General features: G+C 40.3%; 1 protein-coding gene across 1 annotated transcript in view; it reads right to left on the reverse strand.

Moving 5' to 3' along the window:
* The window catches only part of LOC133078772 (zinc finger protein 480-like), a 35,409-nt gene that overhangs the window by 9,190 nt on the left and 4,511 nt on the right, over window positions 1–21,708 (reverse strand). Inside the window, exon 3 of the mRNA XM_061173961.1 lies at window positions 18,084–18,210. Coding sequence (XP_061029944.1) covers window positions 18,084–18,210 — 127 coding nt within the window. The remainder of the gene's footprint in view (window positions 1–18,083; window positions 18,211–21,708) is intronic.

Raw genomic sequence — 21,708 nt, forward strand, 5'->3', positions numbered from 1 at the left:
GGTGTACACCAAAGTGATTCAGTTATATATATACATATATCCATTCTACTTCAGATTCTTTTCCCATATAGGTTATTACAGAATACTGAGTAGAAGTTCCTGTGCTATACAGCAGGTCCTTGTTGATTATTTTGTATATATATATATATATTTTTTGGCTGCGTTGGATCTTCGTTGCTGTGCGCGGGCTTTCTCTAGCTGCCGCGAGCGGGGGCTACTCTTCTTTGCGGTGCGTGGGCTTCTCATTGCGGTGGCTTCTCTTGTCGCGGAGCACGGGCTCTAGGCCTGCGGGCTTCAGTAGTTGTGGCTCTTGGGCTCTAGAGCGCAGCTCAGTAGTTGTGGCACACGGGCTTAGTTGCTCCGCGGCATGTGGGATCTTCCTGGACCAGGGCTCGAACCCATGTCCCCTGCATTGGCAGGCGGATTCTTAAGCACTGCGCCGCCAGGGAAGTCCCCAATTATTTTATATATATCAGTGTATATATGTTAATCCCAAACTCCTAATATATCCCTCCACACCCAACCTTTTCCCTTTGGTAACCATAAATTTGTTTTCTAAGTCTGTGAGTTTGTTTCTGTCTTGTAAATAAGTTCATTTGTATCTTTTTTTTACATTCCACAAAAAAGTGATATATTTGTCATATGATATGACAAATGATAAGTCAAATGATCTATGTCTTTCTCTGACTTACTTCACTTAGTATGATAATCTCTAAAAATACAGAGATTATCAGAGATAGTCTCAGAAATACAAAGGATCATAAGAGACTACTACAAGCAACTATATGCCAATGGACAAATTCCTAGAAAGGTACAATCTTCCCAGTCTGAACCAGGAAGAAATCGTAAATATGAAGACACCAATCACAAGTACTGAAATTGAAACTGTGATTTAAAAACTTCCAACTAACAAAAGTCCAGGACCCGATGGCTTCACAGGCAAATTCTATCAAACACTTAGAGAAGAGTTAACACCTAACCTTCTGAAACTATTCCAAAAAATTGCAGAGGAAGGAACACTCCCAAACTCATTCTATGAGGCCACCATCATCCTGATACCAAAACCAGACAAAGATGCCACCAAAAAAAAGAAAATTACAAGCCAGTATCACTGATGAACACAGACGCAAAAATCCTCCACAAAATACTAGCAAACTGAATCCAACAAAACATTAAAAGGATCATACACCATGATCAAGTGGGATTTAACCCAGGGATGCAAGGATTTTTCAATATCTGCACATCAATCAGTGTGATACACCACATTAACATGAAATTAGGGACTTCCTGGTGGTGCAGTGGTTAAGAATCCGCCGGCCAATGCAGGGGACACGGGTTCCAGCCCTGGTACGGGAAGATCCCACATGCCGCGGAACAACTAAGCCCGTTCGCCACAACTACTGAGCCTGTGCTCTAGAGCCCGGAGCCACAACTACTGAGCCTGTGTGCCACAACTACTGAAGCCCGCGCGCCTACAGCCCGTGCTCTGCAACGAGAAGCCACCGCAATGAGAAGCCCGCTCACTGCAACTAGAAAAATCCCGCGAGCAGCAACGAAGACCCAACGCAGCCAAAAATAAATAAATAAATAAATAATGAAGTTATCTTCTGATACAAATAATTACTAAATGCACAAATCTTATAAACAGTTTTGCAATTGTCATCCTCATCTGTAAACCTAAGCAAACAAATTTTATATTTACTATATTCTAAAGCCACAAATCAGCATATCACAACTTAATCATCCATTATCGACACAATTCACCATCCATCTGGATCCAGTTTCCCCAATACTACCTGCACTACTGTGCGTTTCCATTTCATTCTCTTTATCTTTCTCCCTTTTTCTATTCTGTCTCTGTTTTTCTTCCCCTCTACTCTGCTGGTGTTCTTGTTACGGATCAGGATTTTTGGGCTCTTTTATCAATAGAAGTTGCTAAGAGTCCAGACAAGAAATTCAGGCAAGGCTTTATTGGGACTCATGCAGCAACAAGTAACAGGATCCTTGCTCGCTCCCAGGGTCGGGGGGCAAGTCTGTCCCTTATATGGAGTGAGGGTAGGGGTGGGTCCAGGGGTCAGGCTGGAGGGGTGTGCAGGGTGCATGCACAGTATCCTGTTTTTGCACCCAACACCTCAGAAGTGGCAACTGGGTTCTTAGTTTCTTTGTATATTGTTTATAATTTGCCCCAACTGTTCATGCACGCAGTTATTTTTAGTTCCTTCTAGTTTCTTTGTATTCTGTTGCTCCAGGAGATGTTTGTCCAGGTGTAAGCACTGCAGCAAAGGTTGCCAGGTCCCAGACCCCAAACTGTCTCATTCCTGCCCTCCTATATCGACCCTCACATGTGTCCAGTCCACTCTGCAACTTGTTTCCCCTCTTATGGCTCTTTCCCAAAACCTTTCTGATTACCCTAAATCTCTAGATATTCGTGCCTCTTTCTTCCCCCATCTCTGCTCCCTCTCTGCCCTTGGGTTACACGCCTTCTACCCCTGTGATGCTCCCTTGGTCCCCACTCTCTAGCACCCCCAGGTGGTTATGCTTCTTTCCTGCTCGTTTTCTTCCTCCGCTCCTGAAATCTTTGTTTCTTCTATCTCTCCAGGCACCATGTTGCTCTGAAGGCCAAGGTTCCGACTCTTTTGTCTTCCGCCGCCCCACTATGTGTTGCCTCTCCACTGTTATCCTCCTCCTGCCAATGATCCAAGGCCCCTCCCACTATGTTGCTCTCCAATCCCGCAGATCCTATTTTAATTACTTCTATATTTTATCACAGTGCAAGACTTTCAAGGCTAAATTTATTTTATGTTACTATTCCTCTGCAAGATCCTCAGCCATTGTTCACGTTCCCTTCGATTCGTCCTCATTCTTTTCTCCTCAGTTTTTCTCCTTCTCTCTCAGTCACTCTGTCTCTGCTTCTCCTGATTCCCCTGCCCCACATATTTAGAGGGATGGAGAATAAACAAGATGCCCAGCTACTGGAAGAGACCATTTGGAATTTGGGACGGAAGAACACTGGGTGTCACACGTCCGGCCCAGGTCACCTCCCCCTATGCGGGGTGAGTGGAAGGGCTGACTACGAAGGGGAGGCCGGGGGAGCTGAAGGACCGCCCTGAGGAGACGCGAGGACAGAGGGGCGGGGAGGGAGGGGGGGTCTCCGGAGAGGGGCGGTCTCTCCAGAATCCCAGGACCGGGGAGAGGACGCCGGCTCTCCGGGAGCGGGGCGGCCGGCGCTGCCCTCCAGGGGCCGAGGGGGCGAGGATGGGGGAGGGGGGCGAGGATGCGGGAGGGGGGCGAGGATGGGGGAGGGGGGCGAGGATGCGGGAGGGGGGCGCGAATCCACCTCGCGGAAGAGGACTTTACATGGCGCTGTCAGAGACAGTAAAGGGTTCTAAACAGGAAAATGTCGCGAAAGTCGGTGTCTACGTGGACCGAAGGCAGAAAAGCCGAGGACAGGGACCAGCCTCAGAGCGATTTCAAACCTAAATGACAAGATTCGCGACCTGTAAGAGCGACGTCTGGACTTACTCGGGTGCGAGGGCCCGGTGCTATAGTCTCACCCAAATCCCTAAGGGCAGACTAAGGGGGACCGCGCGGCATAGTCTTCCACTACAAACAACAAACTTACGATTTAAAGTGAGACGTTCACTGCGATTCTGGTTAAAGAGTGAACTGCGTGCGAAGGGATGAGGCGGGACTTCCGGGGGCGGAACTGGGCGGGGCGCTACTGGCGTGGGGCGGGGCGAGGAGGGAGCCCCGGTCAGCGCAAGGAACCCGGGAGGGCGGGTTGGTGGTGAAGGTGCTTCACCTTATCTTCACCTACTTACTTTAAGTGACTATCTGTAACAATTTTAAGGTAAAAGCTTAAAATTCTGTAGGCCTGTTACTTCAGAGGCTAAGATGTTCCCTCTTAAGATGAAAACGATTTCAATAAAAAGCTGTTTTTGCCAGCAGGTTGCTTACATGCCCTCCTTGTGAGATGGAAGCAATTCAGTGGCCTGGAAACTTGGGTCTCCAAGTTGTTGATGTGGGGCGGTGGTTGGATCCAGGAACATTTCCTTGTTAAGGGTTAATTTAAGCAGTTTAAGGAAATAAGAACTGGACGTGACTCTTACGAACTTGGACGACAGTTAGAAAACTCTCCCTGAGTAGTAGGGGATATTTCATACTCACACCCTAAAGAATAGCTTTTCCGTTTCTATTCCTCATTCAAGCAGGAGGCCAAATTCAACACTCTGCTCAGGTCCACAGACTCAGGGACAACACCTGGGGTCTGAGACTGGAGGACTAAGGCATGTGAAGCTTATCACATCATCAAAGAAATAAGCTGATGAGAAGTAAGCTGCTCTTTATTGAAGTGATGAAGGGTCTTGCATTTTCTGTGACCTGGGAAAGAGAACTGCGCGTGTTCTCTTCACGTGCGCGTGTTCTCTTCACGTGCGCATGTAGACAGAACACACATGAGGAGGAACTGGGTATTACATTAAAACGCTTCCAATGCAGACCTACCTGCTGGAATGTCCTCAGGTAAATGTCACGTGAGGACCCATTGAGAATGTAGTGAATCTAAACTGGCAAACAATAATCGAGCTCAATTATCCAAGAAATAATCCAAAAAAGAATCTTTTTTCCACATCAACAGTGTTGGGGAAATAGAATTACAAACAAAACCGGAATCTCCTGACCCAGAAATTTCCTCCACGTAGGCAGAATGGAAAGAAAACAGCTTTATTATTGAATACTCTATAACCAACCAGCGTATGATGGGGATCACAGACGTCACTAACGGACTGCAAAGACACAAAGAAATCCCACCCTTTTATGTGAACTACCACCTACATGATTCCGATAAACAAGAACTAGTACGCAAGTAAACGGATTTGACAGCACCATTGGTGACACCTAGTTCATCTTTTTTTAAAAAATAAATTTATTTATCTTTGGCTGCGTTGGGTCTTCTTGCTGCCCGCGGGCTTTCTCTAGTTGCAGCGAGCAGGGCCTATTCTTCTTTGGGGTGCGGGGCGTCTCATTGCGGTGGCCCCTCCCATCACGGGGCACAGGCTTGGGGCACTCGGGCTTCAGTAATTGTGGCTCATGGGCTCTAGAGAGCAGGCTCAGTAGTTGGGGCACACGGGCTTAGTTGCTCTACAGCATGTGGGATCTTCCCGGACCAGGGTTCGAACCCGTGTCCCCTGCATTGGCAGGCGGATTCTTAACCACTGTGCCACCAGGGAAGCCCCCAACTGATTTTTGACTAAGGTAACAAGGCAATTCAATGAAGGGAGGATTTTCAAAAACTAGTGCTCATCAAGAAAATAATCCTAGCAGGGGAAAAAACCTCCATTTAAACTTCATACCTATACAAATATGAGATCGAAGTTAAACTAATGTAAAATTAACTTTTATAAGAGATTTAGGAAAAACACTGCAGAATAAAATCTTCAGTATCTCAAACTTGGGTAGGGTTCCTAGACATCACAAAAGAGCATGACCCGTTTTTTAAAAATGGATTTACTGGACTACAACTACATTTAAAAAGGTTTGATCCATGCAAAACCACGTTAAGAGGACAAAAAGAAAAACTATAAAATAATGTAGAATATTTTGCATACCACATATCTGCCAAGAGGAATATATGTACAATATACAAGGAATTCTAAATCCATAACATTAAAAAAAAAAAATCTAATTAGAAAACAGGCAAAAAGAGGGGCGTTCCCTGGTGGCCTAGTGGTTAGGATTCAGGGCTTTCACTGCCATAGCCCCGGTTCAGCCCTGGTAGGGGAACTGAGATCCTGCAAGCCACGCAGTACAGCACAATCCAAAAAAAAAAAAGCAAATGGGCAAAAAGAACAAAGGACAGTTCCCTGAAGCAGATATACAGAGAAAAAGTAGGAAAAGGAAAATATTTTCAACATCGGCATCCAGCAATTGTGACACCTCCACATTTTCCGATTCCTCCACGCCTGACATCAGAGGTCATGGTAAAAGACCTACTACACTCTGGTGATGTTCATTAGGAACCTGTAATTATCTGTGGGAACTGGCAACTGGGAACAAGGTTTTTCAGAAACATTCTAAGCTCACCAAGTCTGCACTATCATTGTACAATAGTGGAATTGATGTTGCAGTACTAGGAGAGGGAATTTCAGAATCACAAACATATCTCAGGGACCAGCTGGATCTCTCACTCACCAACATTCATACACCACACAGAGTCTACAGTCTGGCAGCAGGAAGGAATCAGTTGAGTATTTTGCTGTTTCAGGCTAAGAGGCAGTCTGTATGGGGAAAAGGAGTAATGCTCACATCTCAAACAGGGATTTCTCTAGGTTAATAACTTTTCCAGGGGCACAGACACAAACTTACAAGCAATAATTCCTGAGAAAGGAGCTGAGTTTTGGAGATAATCTTCGGGTCCTAAAAGCCACTCTAGTCCCTGACTGCTACTAACATAACTTAATGTAATGCTCACTGACGGTGGTTGTTGATGTTTTATCTATGTAGCATTTAATCTGATATTAAATATACATATGGGGGCTTCCCTGGTGGCGCAGTGGTTGAGAATCTGCCTGCTAATGCAGGGGACACGGGTTCGAGCCCTGGTCTGGGAAGATCCCACATGCCGTGGAGCAACTAGGCCCGTGAGCCACAACTACTGAGCCTGCGCGTCTGGAGCCCGTGCTCCGCAACAAGAGAGGCCACGATAGTGAGAGGCCCGTGCACCGCGATGAAGAGTGGCCCCCGCTTGCCGCAACTAGAGAAAGCCCTAGCACAGAAACGAAGACCCAACATAGCAATAAATAAATAAATAAATAAATCTTTAAAAGAAAATAGGCTCACGGTATTTTTAAAAAAAAAATTGTCTTAGTGGAAGAAACAGGATTCATCCAGTGTTATGACAAAATCGATTAAATTTTATTACTTCTAACAGGAGACTTATGGTACATTTGGAATAAAACAGTAGCAAAATGTAATGGCAGTAGTTAAATGTGAATAATACACTCACACACGCTATTCTGATTAAATGTTCCTCTAAGAATACTGCTGTCTCCATTTTCCAAGAATAAGACTAATTTTCCTTGAAACATAGATCTATACAATTGCTATTGCCATCCAATGGAGAAAGGGACCATCTTTTCCTCCACATCACATCTACCTGATAATCAGCCCCTGTTAACCTGTCACTCTCCTGCCATGAAAAGCCCAGTCCCTTAATGTCCTGCCTGCTCTGTTCAAGGTCAGTTGGCAGAGCATTCTGTCCTATAACCCACTGTGGCCAATCTATGGAAGGGCACCCTGAACGTAATGAGTATGATGAGTCATGTCCTAGTTTTACATTATTCTCTGCCGCTCCCTGACGCTAATTCACACACTATTCAATTTGATAATTCAGGGTCCTTGTTTTTCCAGGCAACATGGAAGTGAAGGAACCACACCGAATGAAGTCGGCCCCTTCATCTTATTGACTCCTTTCCAGAAATGATTGTGAAAGGCCTATAGTGAAGGCATAAGATCAACAGATTTCAAACTTCAGGTTGAAAGGCATTAGAAGTAATGTACCCTTATCAAGAAAACTCAAATAATTGACTATTCATACAATGAAGATAACTGTATGAACATATCTCCTTCGACCTCTCATATAAACATCATGTCATAAGTTTTTAACGTGTTGTGACTTGTAGTGATTCTGCAGTATTTACTATCTCAGAGAACTAAAGACGTATTTATTCCTAGTATGCATTCCCTGATGTGTGGTCTCTTGTAAGTATTGCTCACAAAATTCACCAAATTCATTACATTTGTAAGGATTCTCCCAAATATGAGTTCTTTGGTGACCCCTGAGGACGCAATGTTTCTTAACAGTGTTTATATGGACAGTATACATGTATGAATTCTCTCATTACACCAAAGGTGTAGATACTTGATGAAAAAATTTACAGCATTCATTACAGCTGACAGCTTGTTCTCCAACATGAATCCTCTGTGTTCCACATTTTTGATCTTCAGGTACAAGCCTTACCACATATATTGCTTGGTGTGGATTCCCTCCAAATTTTATATTCTGAAGTCTAGTGCACTGTGAGGCCTGGATAATGTTTCAGCCGTGGTATGAATTCCAACTAAAAACTTTGAGACATTCATTACATTTCTACGATTTCTGTCCAGTATGGATAATCTGGTAAGTGAGGCTTTACCATACTCATAACTGTGCATGTTTTCTCCCACTATGAATCTCCCATGAATTGAAAGTGTTAACTGTGAATGAACATCTTCCCACACATATCACATTAATATGGTTTCCCTTCTGTATTTATTACCTCACGTATAGTAATCGTCCAGATGTGAGTAAGGTCTTTTCAGTTTTTAACACTCATAAGGTCTCTTTCCAGTATGAATTTTCTGATGACTTACAAGGATTGCATTTTGACTAAAGACCTTGCCACACTCATTACATTTGTAGGCTGTCTCTCAAGAATGAATTCTCTGATGATGACTTGTAAGGTGTGCTTTTTCACAAAACAACTTGCCACACTCATTACATTGGTAAGGTTTCTCTCCAGTATGAATTCTCCGATGTCTTACCAGATTTGAATTCTGACGGAACGCATTGCCACATACATCACATTTATATAGACTGTCTCCTGTATGGATTATCTCATGACCCCTGAGATATGAGCACCAAAGAAAGGTTTTCCCACACTCATTACATTTGTAAGGTTTCTCTCCAGTATGAATTCTCTTATGAACTACAAGTTGTTCATTTGTACTGAAGACCTTGACACATACGTCCCATTTATGTAATGTCTCTTTTGTATGGACTATCTGATGAATCCTGAGAAGTGAGCTTTGACTAAAGGTTTTTCCACACTCATTACACTTGTAAGCTTTCTCTGCTGTATGAATTCTCTGATGACATGAAAGGTGTGAACTTCGACGAAAGCATTTCCCACATACATCACATTGATATGGTTTTGCACCTGTATGGATTCTCTGATGTTCTGTGCGGTGAGAGACACAAGAAAAGGTTTTCCAACACTCATTACATCTGTATGGTTTCTCTCCAGTATGGATTCTCTGATGAGTTGTAAGGTATGATTTTCGAATAAAGACTTTTCCATAAACATCACATTTATGTGATTTCTCTGCTGTATGGATGGTCTGATGTCTACTGAGGTATGATATCGGAAGAAAGGTTTTCCCGCACTTATTACATTTGAAAGGTCTTTCCCTGTGTGCTTTCTGGCCTTGTGTCATTATTGAAGCGTGCTTAAAATCATTCCGATATATATTAGAAATGCTGGTTTGGACACTAGAAGAAACTCTTTGAAGTGGTGAAAATGAAGAACTACAGTTAATACTCTTGTCAGCTTGATTAAATTCATCAATTTTCTCTTCACTTTAAAAATATGCAGCTTGGGACTTCCCTGGTGGCACAGTGGTTAAGAATCTGCCTGCCAATGCAGGGGACACGGGTTTGAGCCCTGGTCCGGGAAGATCCCACATGCCACAGAGCAACTAAGCCAGTGCGCCACAACTATTGAGCCTGCGCTCTAGAGACCGCGAGCCACAACTTCTGAAGCCTGCACGCCTAGAGCCCAAGCTCTGCAACAAGAGAAGCCACCGCAATGAGAAGCCCATGCACCGCAATGAAGAGAAGCCCCCGCTCGCCGCAACTAGAGAAAGCCCACGTGCAGCAATGAAGACCCAACACAGCCAAAAATAAATAAATTAATTTTTTTTTAAAAACTGAGGAGAAAAGAATATTATACTGTACATATATTCTGCCTACATACTATAAATAAGCAAATGCTAAAGAACACACAATATATTGTAAAACTAAATAAACCAAAACTGGCTTATCTAATGATTTACCTAAATAAGTGGAAGTTAAGAATTGGGAGACAAATATAGCATAAAGAAAGTGAAGAATTTGACAAAACAATTTAAAAAATTTTTTTTTCTAAATACCTTCTATAAAACAATGTACCCATGAAGAAGTATAAAACATTCTGAAAGGCCATGATATGTAAATCAAACTAAAATATTTATAAATGAAATTTTCTGCAGTTACAGTAACAATGAATGAATACTGCAATTCACTACCTATGCAGTGCACTTAAATATCCAGTTCATTGGCTCCAAATCACATGTAATAAAGAGTGAGCAATTTGCAACTTTATTAATAGGGTCAGAAACAATGTTATTGAGAATAAAGTGCAACAGAAAAGTATAGAAGATATAATGCAAACAAAGGATGTCATAATAAACATTACAGAATATTAATTTTTTTTATACAATAGTAACTTTTGAGCCTTTACAACAAAACATGCACTATTCTAAGCCATCTAACAATACTAAATTCTTTTAAAAGGCTTGAGGAAAATTATCACAATTCTTCAATTAAGGGAAACAGACTCACAGGTTTATGTACATGACCCCAATTGACAAAGAAACTAGTGAGACAACCAGGATTTGAACCTGGACCTACAGCCTGAGAAAACATACTCTTAACCATGACCACCCACCCAAACAGTGTACATTACAAAATATTACCAAAAAATTAGGAGTTTAGAAAGAAAACTTCAAGAAAGATGCAATAAGAAGTGAGCTGTGTAAGTAATAATGTTATTCAGCCAACCCTCCTGGAAATGGATTCTGAGTCATCATGGCTGCACTTACTTATTTAGGTCCTGTCACGAAAAAGTTGTTCAATGAATGAAGACAGGTTATTTTTACAGTGTATTTTTACATGTGGAAGATGGAGGGATGGGTGAAGATGTCCTGTGGAAACTGGGAAGTTCCAGAGAACAACTTAAATATGCTAGGAATGAGTGTTTCCATCCACATCAAGATACCATGTAAGGAAAGATAAGGACTGAGAAAGGGCCTGAGTGGCATGCAGGGTAAATGCATATGTGGGAGCACAGCTTGTGACTGCATATCTGTGTGAATATAAGTATAAGAGGGCAACTAAAATACTGACTTTAATTGAAAGGAAGAACTGGTTCACCAAGAAGCATACTACTGTCCAATTTTTAACTATGAGATTTACACTATGAGATTTTAAAACAAAGAGATTGTGATGTTGTAGAGAGAGAACAGGTTTACATCTATTACACTATTTACTATGTCATGTATCCCACTGACTATTCCATAAGCTCCATTTCCATGCATATATTCAATAAAAACATAATAATATTCTAGGTGACTGGGCAAGCATTTTCTGAGCAGAAACCAGAATGAAAAACCAGGAAAAGGCAAACTAAAGCAGGTGGATGAGTTTATTCTGTGCACACACATGCAGACCTAAGTAATTGTACCCACAGTACCATAAAGTAAGGAGACCATGATTTCAGAATGAAGATCCTGGCTGGGTGAGCAGAGCTCATATGGGGAAACAAGGCTAGCAGAAGGCGTTCGCCAAAGTCTGAGCATTTTAAGGATATGATCACATTAGTTAAGAACATGAACAGGGCTTCCCTGGTGGCGCAGTGGTTGAGAGTCCGCCTGCCAATGCAGGGGACACGGGTTCGAGCCCTGGTCTGGGAAGATCCCACATGCCGCGGATCAATTAAGCCCGTGAGCCACAGCTACTGAGCCTGCACGTCTGGAGCCTGTGCTCCGCAACAAGAGAGGCCGCGACAGTGAGAGGCCCGCGCACCGCGATGAAGAGTGGCCCCCGCTCGCCACAACTAGAGAAAGCCCTCGCACAGAAACGAAGACCCAACACAGCCAAAAATAAATAAATAAATAAATAAATTTAAAAAAAAAAAAAAAGAACATGAACAAAAAGAAAAATGCTACTAAAATATTAATAAGACACTTTAAAAAAAGGAATGCATTGACTCCGGTATATCAAAAGTTTATGCTAACACTCCATGTTATTAAACATGACAGCACTCCTTTAGCTGGCCTCTCTAATTATCAAAAATCATACCAATACATTTCTTAACACAAGCTCTGCAAGGAGAAAATAAACAATGAGGAATGACGTTAGAAGGATAACAGAACAATAAACCACAGGCACTCATTAACACAAGAGGAACACAAGTTAAAAACAATAAACAAAAAAGACTTTGGGAGGGCTTCCCTGGTGGCGCAGTGGTTGAGACTCTGCCTGCCAATGCAGGGGACACAGGTTCAAGCCCTGGTCTGGGAAGATCCCACATGCCGTGGAGCAAGTGGGCCCGTGAGCCACAATTACTGAGCCTGCGCGTCTGGAGCCTGTGCTCCGCAACAAGAGAGGCCGCGATAGTGAGAGGCCCGCACACCGCGATGAAGAGCGGCCCCCGCTTGCCACAACTAGAGAAAGCCCTCGCACAGAAACGAAGACCCAACACAGCCATTAATTAATTAATTAATTAATTTAAAAAAAAAAAAAAAAGACTTTGGGAAAACTCTACAAACCAGTAAAGAAGCTGGAGGACCTAAGAAATTGCCTGTCCCAAAAACGCTAAACCGAAAAGTGTAGGAAAGCTTATGACAATTTCCTGGCCTTTGACTCCCCAGCTCTTTCTTATATATCATTGAGATTGAACTGTAGGAAGCCTCCCAATCCCCATATGTGTGCTCAAGAGGAAATGTAAAACAAAATCACAATGAGATATTACCTCATTCATGCCTGTTAGAATAGCTGTCATCAAAAAGACAAGAGATGACAAGTGTTGTTGAGAATGGGGAAGAAATGGAACTCTAACAACTATATTGGAGAATGTGAATTGGTGCAGCCACTTTGGAAAACACTTTAAGGTTCCTCAAATTTATTTTAAAAAATATATACCATATAATGCACCAATTGCACTATGAAATCATTGTCTTAAAAAGATACCTGCACTCCCATGTTCATTACAGCACTATTTACAATAGCCAAGGCTTGAAAACAACCTAAGCGTCCAACAGACAATGGACAAAAAAAAAATCTGGTAGATATACAATGTAACAATATTTACTCATGAAAAAGGAGGAAATCAGGTGATCTGTACCAACTCAGTTGGACACTGTGAATATTTGCTCAGTAAATTATTCAGCAATAAAGACTAATATTGAATGCTCTCACTTATCAGTGGAACACATTATTAAAAAGAAAAAAAGAGTCAAACTAACAGAAACAGAGTAGGTATTGGGGGTTTGCAGAGTGAGGAGATATTAGTCAAAAGAATAAATTTCCAGTTGCAACTGAATTATAGGAATCAAATGTACAGTATGGTGATTATAGTTATCAATACTGTGATATATAATTCAAAGTTTTCGAGACAGTAGACCTTAAATGTCCTCACCACACAAAAAATACCATAATTAATGAGTGGATGATGTGTTAAGAAAACTATTGAGGTAACCACTTTGCAATATAAACGTATATCAAATCATCACATGGTACATTTTAAATTTACACCATGTTATAATTTAATTAAATTTCAAAAAAAGCAGGGAAAGAGAAAATACAATAAATACACAAAAGAGGTACTGGTTTACCACGTACATTTCTTAAATTAAAAAAAAAAAGAACAAAAGGGAACGATCTTAGAAGTACATATGCCTAAGGTATCAGAGGGTTAGGAAAAAGAATTAGATTAGATATAAATGAAATACAGAATAAAAACTACAGAAAATAACAACACTACAAGTTGGTTTTCTGATAAGAATAACAAAATTGACAAACTCTTATTGACACTGAATATCAAAAAAAGAGATAAGACCAAAATTATTAATTCAGAAATCAAAGAGGGTACATTACAACAGACTGAAACTGATTCTACAGAAATCAAAAAACTAGAAGAAAATACTAACACAGTTCTATGCCTAATTTTAGATAACCTAGAAGAAATGGATAAATTCTTGGACAAACACAATCTGCCAAGACAGAATCATGATGAAATTAAAAATCTAAACGAACCTATAATCTGTAAGGAGATAAATCACTAATCAAACACCATTCAACACAGGAAAGCCAGACAACTTCACTGCAGAATTCTATGCAACATTTAAAAACAATTAAGATCAACCTTCCTTAAATCCATCCCCTCAAAATTGAAGAAAATGAAACAGTTCCAAACTCTCTCTCCGGTCAGAATTACTCAAAGACCAAAGTTAGACAAAGACACTACAAGATAATCTGAGACTAAATTCTCTTATGAATAATGATGGAAATATCATCAATAAAATAGTAAACTAAAATAAACACAACATTAAAATTATTATATACCATGACTAATGGCATATAATTTTGAAATATAAGGATGGTTCAACATATGAAAGAAAAAGACGATATGATCATCTCAATTGATGCAGAAAAAGCAGCTGACAAAAGTCAACAGCATTTCATGATAAAAACACTCAATAAACTAGAAATACAAAAAAGTTACCTCAACATAATAAAGGACATATATTAACAACCTACAGCTAACATCATACTCACTGGTGAATAACTTAAAGCTTTTCCTCTAAAATCAGGAACAAGTTGAGAATACCTGCCATCACTATTTCTAAAAACATATCACTGCAAGCCCTAGCAAGAACAAACAGGCAGAAAAAGAGATAAAAGGTATCCAAATAGAAAAAGTAAGCATTACTTTTTCTCTCTGTTGACAAATGACATAATTTAATATGTAGAAAACTCTGAAGGTTCTGCAAAAAAAACCTGCGAGAAAATAATGAAGGAAATCAGAAAAATTACAAGATCTAAAATCAACAGGCAAAAATCAATTGTATTTCTATACATTAACAATGAACAATAAAGAAGGTCAGAAAACAGTTTCACTTAGAATAAAATAAATACTTGGAATAACCTTATACAAAAAGGTAAAGATTTGCACACAGTAAACTAAGAACAGACCTGAAAAATACTAGAAAAGACACAAATTAATGCAAAGATATTCCAAGTTGTTGTCTTGGAAGTCAACATTGTCAGGATGTCAGTACTACCCAAAGCATCAACAGAGTCAACCCAATCCCTAGCAAAATCCCAATAGTGTTTCTTGAAGAAATAGATAAATCCATTCTAAGATTCATACACAATCTCAATAGACTTTCTATAGCAGATAAAAAGGTGGAAGAGAACAAACATGGAGGTTTCACAATTAATTCAAAATTATGACAAAGCTAAACTAATCAAAGCAGTGTGGTACTGGAACAAAGAGAGACAGAGGGACCAGTGGAATATGAGACATCAGAAATAAACTCTTGTGTATATGGTCAAATGATGTTCCACAAGAGTATCAGGACTGCTCAATGGGGAAGACAGTCTAGTAAACAAAACAATTTGTGGTTCATCATTAAAGGTATCATTCTACTTCGTAAGTTCTCTGATTTCAGTGCTTAAAAATACGAGGATGTGAACTTGGACAATGTTATCCTGAGGAGAAATTCCTATTCACCATTTACTGAGGCCAAAAGAGTCATTAATATATGAGAACAGTATTTTCACAGTGGCCTTGAGACATGCATTTGTGACATACCCAGAGAAAACCATAATTCAAAAAGACACATGCACTCCAATGTTCATTGCAGCACTATTTACAACAGCCAGGTCATGGAAGCAACCTAAATGCCCATCGACAGACAAATGGATAAAGAAGATGTGGTACATATATACAATGGAATATTACTCAACCATAAAAAGGAACGAAATTGGGTCATTTGTATAGACATGGATGGATCTAGAGACTGTCATACAGAGTAAAGTAAGTCAGAAAGAGAAAAACAAATATCGTATGTTAACACATATATGTGGAACCTAGAAAAATGGTACAGATGAACCGGTTTGCAGGGCAGAAATAGAGACACAGATGTAGAGCACAAACGTATGGACACCAAGGGGGGAAAGTGGCGGGGGTGGTGGTGGTGGTGTGATGAATTGGGAGATTGGGATTGACATGTATACACTAATATGTATAAAATGGATAATTAATAAGAATCTGCTGTATAAAAAATAAATAAAATAAAATTCAAAAATAAACAAACAAACAGAAAAACTGAAAAAACTTACTGGTCAGGCTCTTGTGATACTTTCTGTCTCATACCCTAGAATATGCTGACCACTCTACTAAGTAGCTTCGAGTGGTGATTTTGTACGTAGCAAGAAAATATTACAACATATGAGGGAAAGTATTCTCAGTTCAAGTATTTTCTGTTACCCAGTAAACACATTCCATAGAGAGTACACCAAGAGTCATCTGTTAACAAAGGGTAGATTATCACAGCAAAGAAACTGGATAAAAATTTAGATACCAGGGCTATGTACTTCAAAAACAAATTGTAGAGGCAAAATCAAGTAAACTTATGAAACTATGAAATCAGGAAGAGTATACATTCCCTGACTAAGTAGAGCAGTAAAAGAGTGGGGAAAAAAAACAAGGTATGTGTGTCAGATATTACAGACCTTGAGATGAAACCATTTGCTCTACCTATAGATACCAAACTAAAAGCCTGAAAGATGCACATATTCACCCCATGAGAGACAGGGGATTAAAAAGACAATCTCTCTGTCCACTGTCCTTACACTTTTCCTAAGTAATAATCACAGAAGATCCAGGGGCTTCCCTGGTGGCACAGTGGTTAAGAATCCGTCTGCCAATGCAGGGGACACGGGTTCGAGCCCTGGTCGGGGAAGATCCCACATGCCGCAGAGCAACTAAGCCCATGCACCACAACTACTGAGCCTGTGCTCTAGAGCCCGCGTGCCACAACTACCAAAGCCCACGTGCCTAGAGCCCATGCTCCGCAACAAGAGAAGCCACTACAATGGGAAGCCCGCACACCGCAACAAAGAGTAGCCCCCGCTCACCGCAACTAGAGAAAGCCCACATGCAGCAACAAAAACCCAACTCAGAAAAAAAATTAATTAATTAATTAATTTTAAAAATACGATCACAGAAGATCCAATCAGCCTGACGTAGCACTGAAGTACGTGGCAAAAGCAGAACAGAAGAAATGTCTGAGGGATCTACATAACCAGAGAGGGCTTGAAACAGCTCCATGCAGGTTCGGAGGTGCCAGATGGAATCAAAGAGCAGCTAGTGTTTTCCCATCTTCTCTTTGGGTCTTCTAAGAATATCAAATGGGGATAGAAATGGGAAAGGTCCAGGGATTAGAGTTTTGAGGCATCAGCTCTTCTCTATATGCACGGAAAATAGAGCACCCAATGGAATCATGCCCTGAAGGACAGATGAAGGGGAAAGAGACCCTGATAAAATAGCCCACCTCATGCTCCTCAAAGTCAGGCACCAAGGAGTTCACAGGAGCCAGAGGGCAGTGTTACAGACCATGATAAAGACTTTGCCTTTCTCTCTGTAGGAGGTGCAGTACCAATGGAGGATGAAAGAATACATTTTACATGTTGAAGGACAGAGTGATACATTACAAAGAAGAAAAATTTACACTCAGCAGTCACAACGATAAGTAAATTTCTGTATTTCCATAGATCAATCCAATGAGGGGAGCTTCACAAACACTATGACTACCCAGGCTTCCCCTCTGCCCTTCTTAGCTATGACTTGTGTTCACACTTTGATACATCCCCAAGCACATTCACATCACTCTCCACAACACAGCGCTCTTTCTCTTGCTACAAAATGGGTAAAACATTCAGATGAGAACTAGAAATTCCTCCATATAGGAAGGAAACATAATTTGCTGTGACTTTTCTAGAAGCCTAGTTCTTTGTTAAGCTAAGGATTGAGGACATTACTGATGGGTCTAGAAAAATAACTCAAAAATTCACCCACTGCTTGCCTCCTTCTGAATACACAAGGAACAGTATAATATGCACAAATGAAGCTCACTTCCTAGAACCCCTAAATCGAAAGCGCATGGGTAGAAAACAGGAAACTGAGTATATTAAGAGTTTGCCATTGGGAATTATAAATACGTTAAGTTCTGGAACAAACCTTCATGGATCACAAAGTGGGCAGATCATCAAAGGAAAAGGTAATTTTAAACCTCTGATGCCACAAGCTGGAGCTTTTCATGTCCAAGTCAACAGGGATTTCAGATCAGTCAAGCAAAATAGGGGCTCCCAAGAGGCACACAGAAAAAATGCAAAGATATCCAAGAGCAGATCCCAGCTTCTAGAGGGAAGTTATCCTCACCCAGGGAGAGCAGGTTCCTGTAGGTCTCCACCATCATGTCCCTGTACAAGGCCCTCTGAGCAGGGTCCAGGCATTCCCACTTCTCCTGAGTGAATTCTATGGCCACATCCTTGAACGTCAACTGTTTCTGAAAGGAAAACACATTTCACAAAGGGGCTGTGAGGAGAGTTCTTATTTTCACAAAAAAATGAGAAGAGGAGAGAGGGGTAAGGATCAATTCATTTAAAGTATGTACTCTGACAGATCCACTTAAATGTATTTGGAGCAAATTATGGGTCTCTAATTTTAATTCCTCATGCTTTTTCATAAAATTATGATATCCTCCAATTAATGTGGACTTTTCGTATTTGTGGACAATACATGAAATACAAATAAAATTCAACAATGGCTTGGCTATGTAGGAGTGTTACATATTGTGTTTTACACACTGAGAGATATTCTATATCTACATGACTTACAGTATGATTGCCATCTCAAGAGATGACAAAGTCGGGACGTCCCTGGTGGTCCAGTGGTTAAGACTCCATACTTCACTATAGGGGGCACGGGTTCAGTCCTTGGTTGGGGAACTAAGAACCCATATGCCGCGAGGCGCAGCCAACAGTTAAAAAAAAAAAAAGAGATGACAAAGTCCACAGTGGAGTTGTTAAAAAATGAAAATATTAAATGACAATGAATAAGAATAGCAATGACTTAAGGTATGGGAATATTTCCTATATGTTAAGCATTACTCTAAATGCTTCATTGGTAAACAACTTTTTGTAAACATCATAGCTCATCAGAAAGATCTGTTCCCATCTTTCAGAGGAGAACACTGTCAGAGACACTCTGAGACACTCAACTTAGGTCAAGAAGCTAAGAAGTGACACAGCAAAGCACTTGAACTAACGTGTCTGAGCTGTGGAATGAAAGCTAAAAAAGCAGAAAGTTAAGTAACAGACCATTGAAGGTACACTGAGAGAGGGTTCCCTGAGAAAACTTGAATGAAGTTCAAGGTGAATAAGATGGAAGAACATAAACGGTCATTATACATGTGGGCACACAAACACATGCACATAAAATGTTAGGAATCTTACTACTACTTAAACCATTAAAAGAATACTGTAGAGAAAACTCAAGGCCAGGCAATATATTTATAATATACTTTCAACGCAAAAAGATGTAAAACATAGTTATGAAATTGTGATGTCTGTTATCAAAGCCACAGACTTGAACATCTATGAACTCTACAACATACATGTAAACACACAATTTACTGAAATACAGGAATTGTCTCAAGAAATGTTTTTACATGATTTTTTTCATTTTTATTCATGTAAATAAGCATTCTGTGGACAATTAAAAAGTATCAACAGTACTAAATGGTACTGACATGATAAAAATACTTTTACTCCAATCTTAATAAAATAACTGTATTCAAAAATATAAATACAATTTAATAGATTTCAGTGTACACAGATACGCAGTAACAAAAGCCATAGTTTCTTTGTTTTTCCCACTAATGAAATATTGATTCAAAATAACAAAAGGTATTAGTATTATACATTATTTCCATGTATTAAGAAAAGAATTATCACACTAATAAAATTTAAAACTTCTTATAGAATTAAAAATCATGAGAAAACACAATATGGAAAAACATATATGGTAATTAAGGAAGAACATTTCACCAAACATCATGATCAGAAGGAAACACTCAATGCATTCCCCTGAAATTACAACAGTGGAGTAAAGGGAGCTGCCCAGGGCTCCTGCCTTTTAGCACTGCACAGTGTGCCTTAGCGGGGAGCAGTAGAGAAAGGAAAAAGAGAGGGCAACAGCAGGAGACAAAGGAAGAGCGTGTCAGAGAATTGGAACTTCTAATGTTCGCAAATCTAAGGACATGGAAAGGAGACAAGTGAAAGTATGGAAAAGATATTCCATCTTAAAGAGAGCAAGGGAGGCTACATTACATCAGACAAAATAAACCAAAACAGAAACATTATGTAGGCTTCCCTGGTGGCGCAGTGGTTGAGAATCCGCCTGCCAATGCAGGGGACACGGGTTCGAGCCCTGGTCTGGGAAGATCCCACATGCCGCAGAGCAACTAGGCCCGTGAGCCACAACTACTGAGCCTGCGTGTCTGCAGCTTGTGCTCCGCAACAGGAGGGGCCGCGATAGAGAGAGGCCCGCGCACCGCGATGAAGAGTGGCTCCCACTTGCCGCAACTAGAGAAAGCCCTCGCACAGAAACAAAGACCCAACACAGCCAAAAATAAATAAATAAATAAAATTAAATTAAAAAAAAAAAATTATGTAATGATAAAAGGGTAAATTGCCAAGAAAATATAACAATTAAAAAACGTATACTTCTAACATCAGAACTCCCCAAAAAATGAGGCAAATCATACCAGAAATACAGAAATAAATAACATCACAATACTAGTATGAGACTTCAGCACCCTAGGTTTACCCTAGCATGCAAACAAAAAGATGAATAAGGAAACAGAGGACTTGAACAACACTGTATAACAATTGTACCTAACAGACATGTGGAGAACACTCAACCCAACAATAACAGAAAACAATTCCTTCTCAAGCACATGTGAAACATTCTCTATGACAGACCACATCTTAGGCCACAAAACAAATTTTTTTTTTTTTTTAATTAATTTACTTATTTTTGGCTGCATTGGGTCCTCGTTGCTGTGTGCGGGCTTTCTCTAGTTGCGGCGAGCGGGGGCTACTCTTCATTGCAGTGCGCAGGCTTCTCATTGCGGTGCCTTCTCTTGTTGCGGAACACGGGTTCTAGGCGCATGGGCTTCAGTAGTTGCAGCTTGCAGGCTCTAGAGCGCAAGTAGTTGTGGCGCATGGGCTTAGTTGTTCCACGGCATGTGGGATCTTCCCGGACCAGGGCTTGAACCCATGTCCCCTGCATTGGCAGGCAGATTCTCAACCACTGTGCCACCAGGGAAGCCCCACAAAACAAATCTTAACAATTTAAGATTAAGATCATCAAAAGTATCTTGTCTAAACACAATGAAATGAAAGTAGAAATAAAAAGCAGAAGAGGCATTAGACAGGAAAAAGAAAAGTTCTCCAAATCAAAAAATAAAATAAAATTTTCTTTTTTGTAGGTGACAAGGTTTTTTATATGTACAAAGCAAAACAATTCCACAAGTAAACTACTACTTCAAAAAACAACTTTAGAAAAGTTGCAGCAGAAAAAAATCAGCACGCAAAAATCGGTTGCATTTCTATACACAATGAACAACGTCAACAGAAAATTAGAGAACAATACTATTTACTATACCATCAAAAGGGATAGAATACTTAGGAAATACTAGTGAAGGAGGCGAAAGACTTGTACTCTGAACACTACTAAACGTTGCTAAAAGAAGTCCATGCAGACACAAATAAATTAAAAGACACCCTGTACTCATGGATTGAAAGACTTAGGATTCTTAAAATGACCATATTACCCAATATGTTCTATAGATGCAATGGAATCCCTATTAAAATTTCAGTGGCAATTTTTGCAGTAATAGAAAAAAATCTTGTGAAAATTTCTATAGAATCTCAAGGGACCCCAAATAGCCAAAATAGTCTTCAAAAAGGAATTGGAGGCTGACATTTTTAGATTTCAA

This window comes from Eubalaena glacialis, chromosome 18 (assembly GCF_028564815.1).
Source record: "Eubalaena glacialis isolate mEubGla1 chromosome 18, mEubGla1.1.hap2.+ XY, whole genome shotgun sequence".
Lineage (NCBI taxonomy): Eukaryota > Metazoa > Chordata > Mammalia > Artiodactyla > Balaenidae > Eubalaena > Eubalaena glacialis.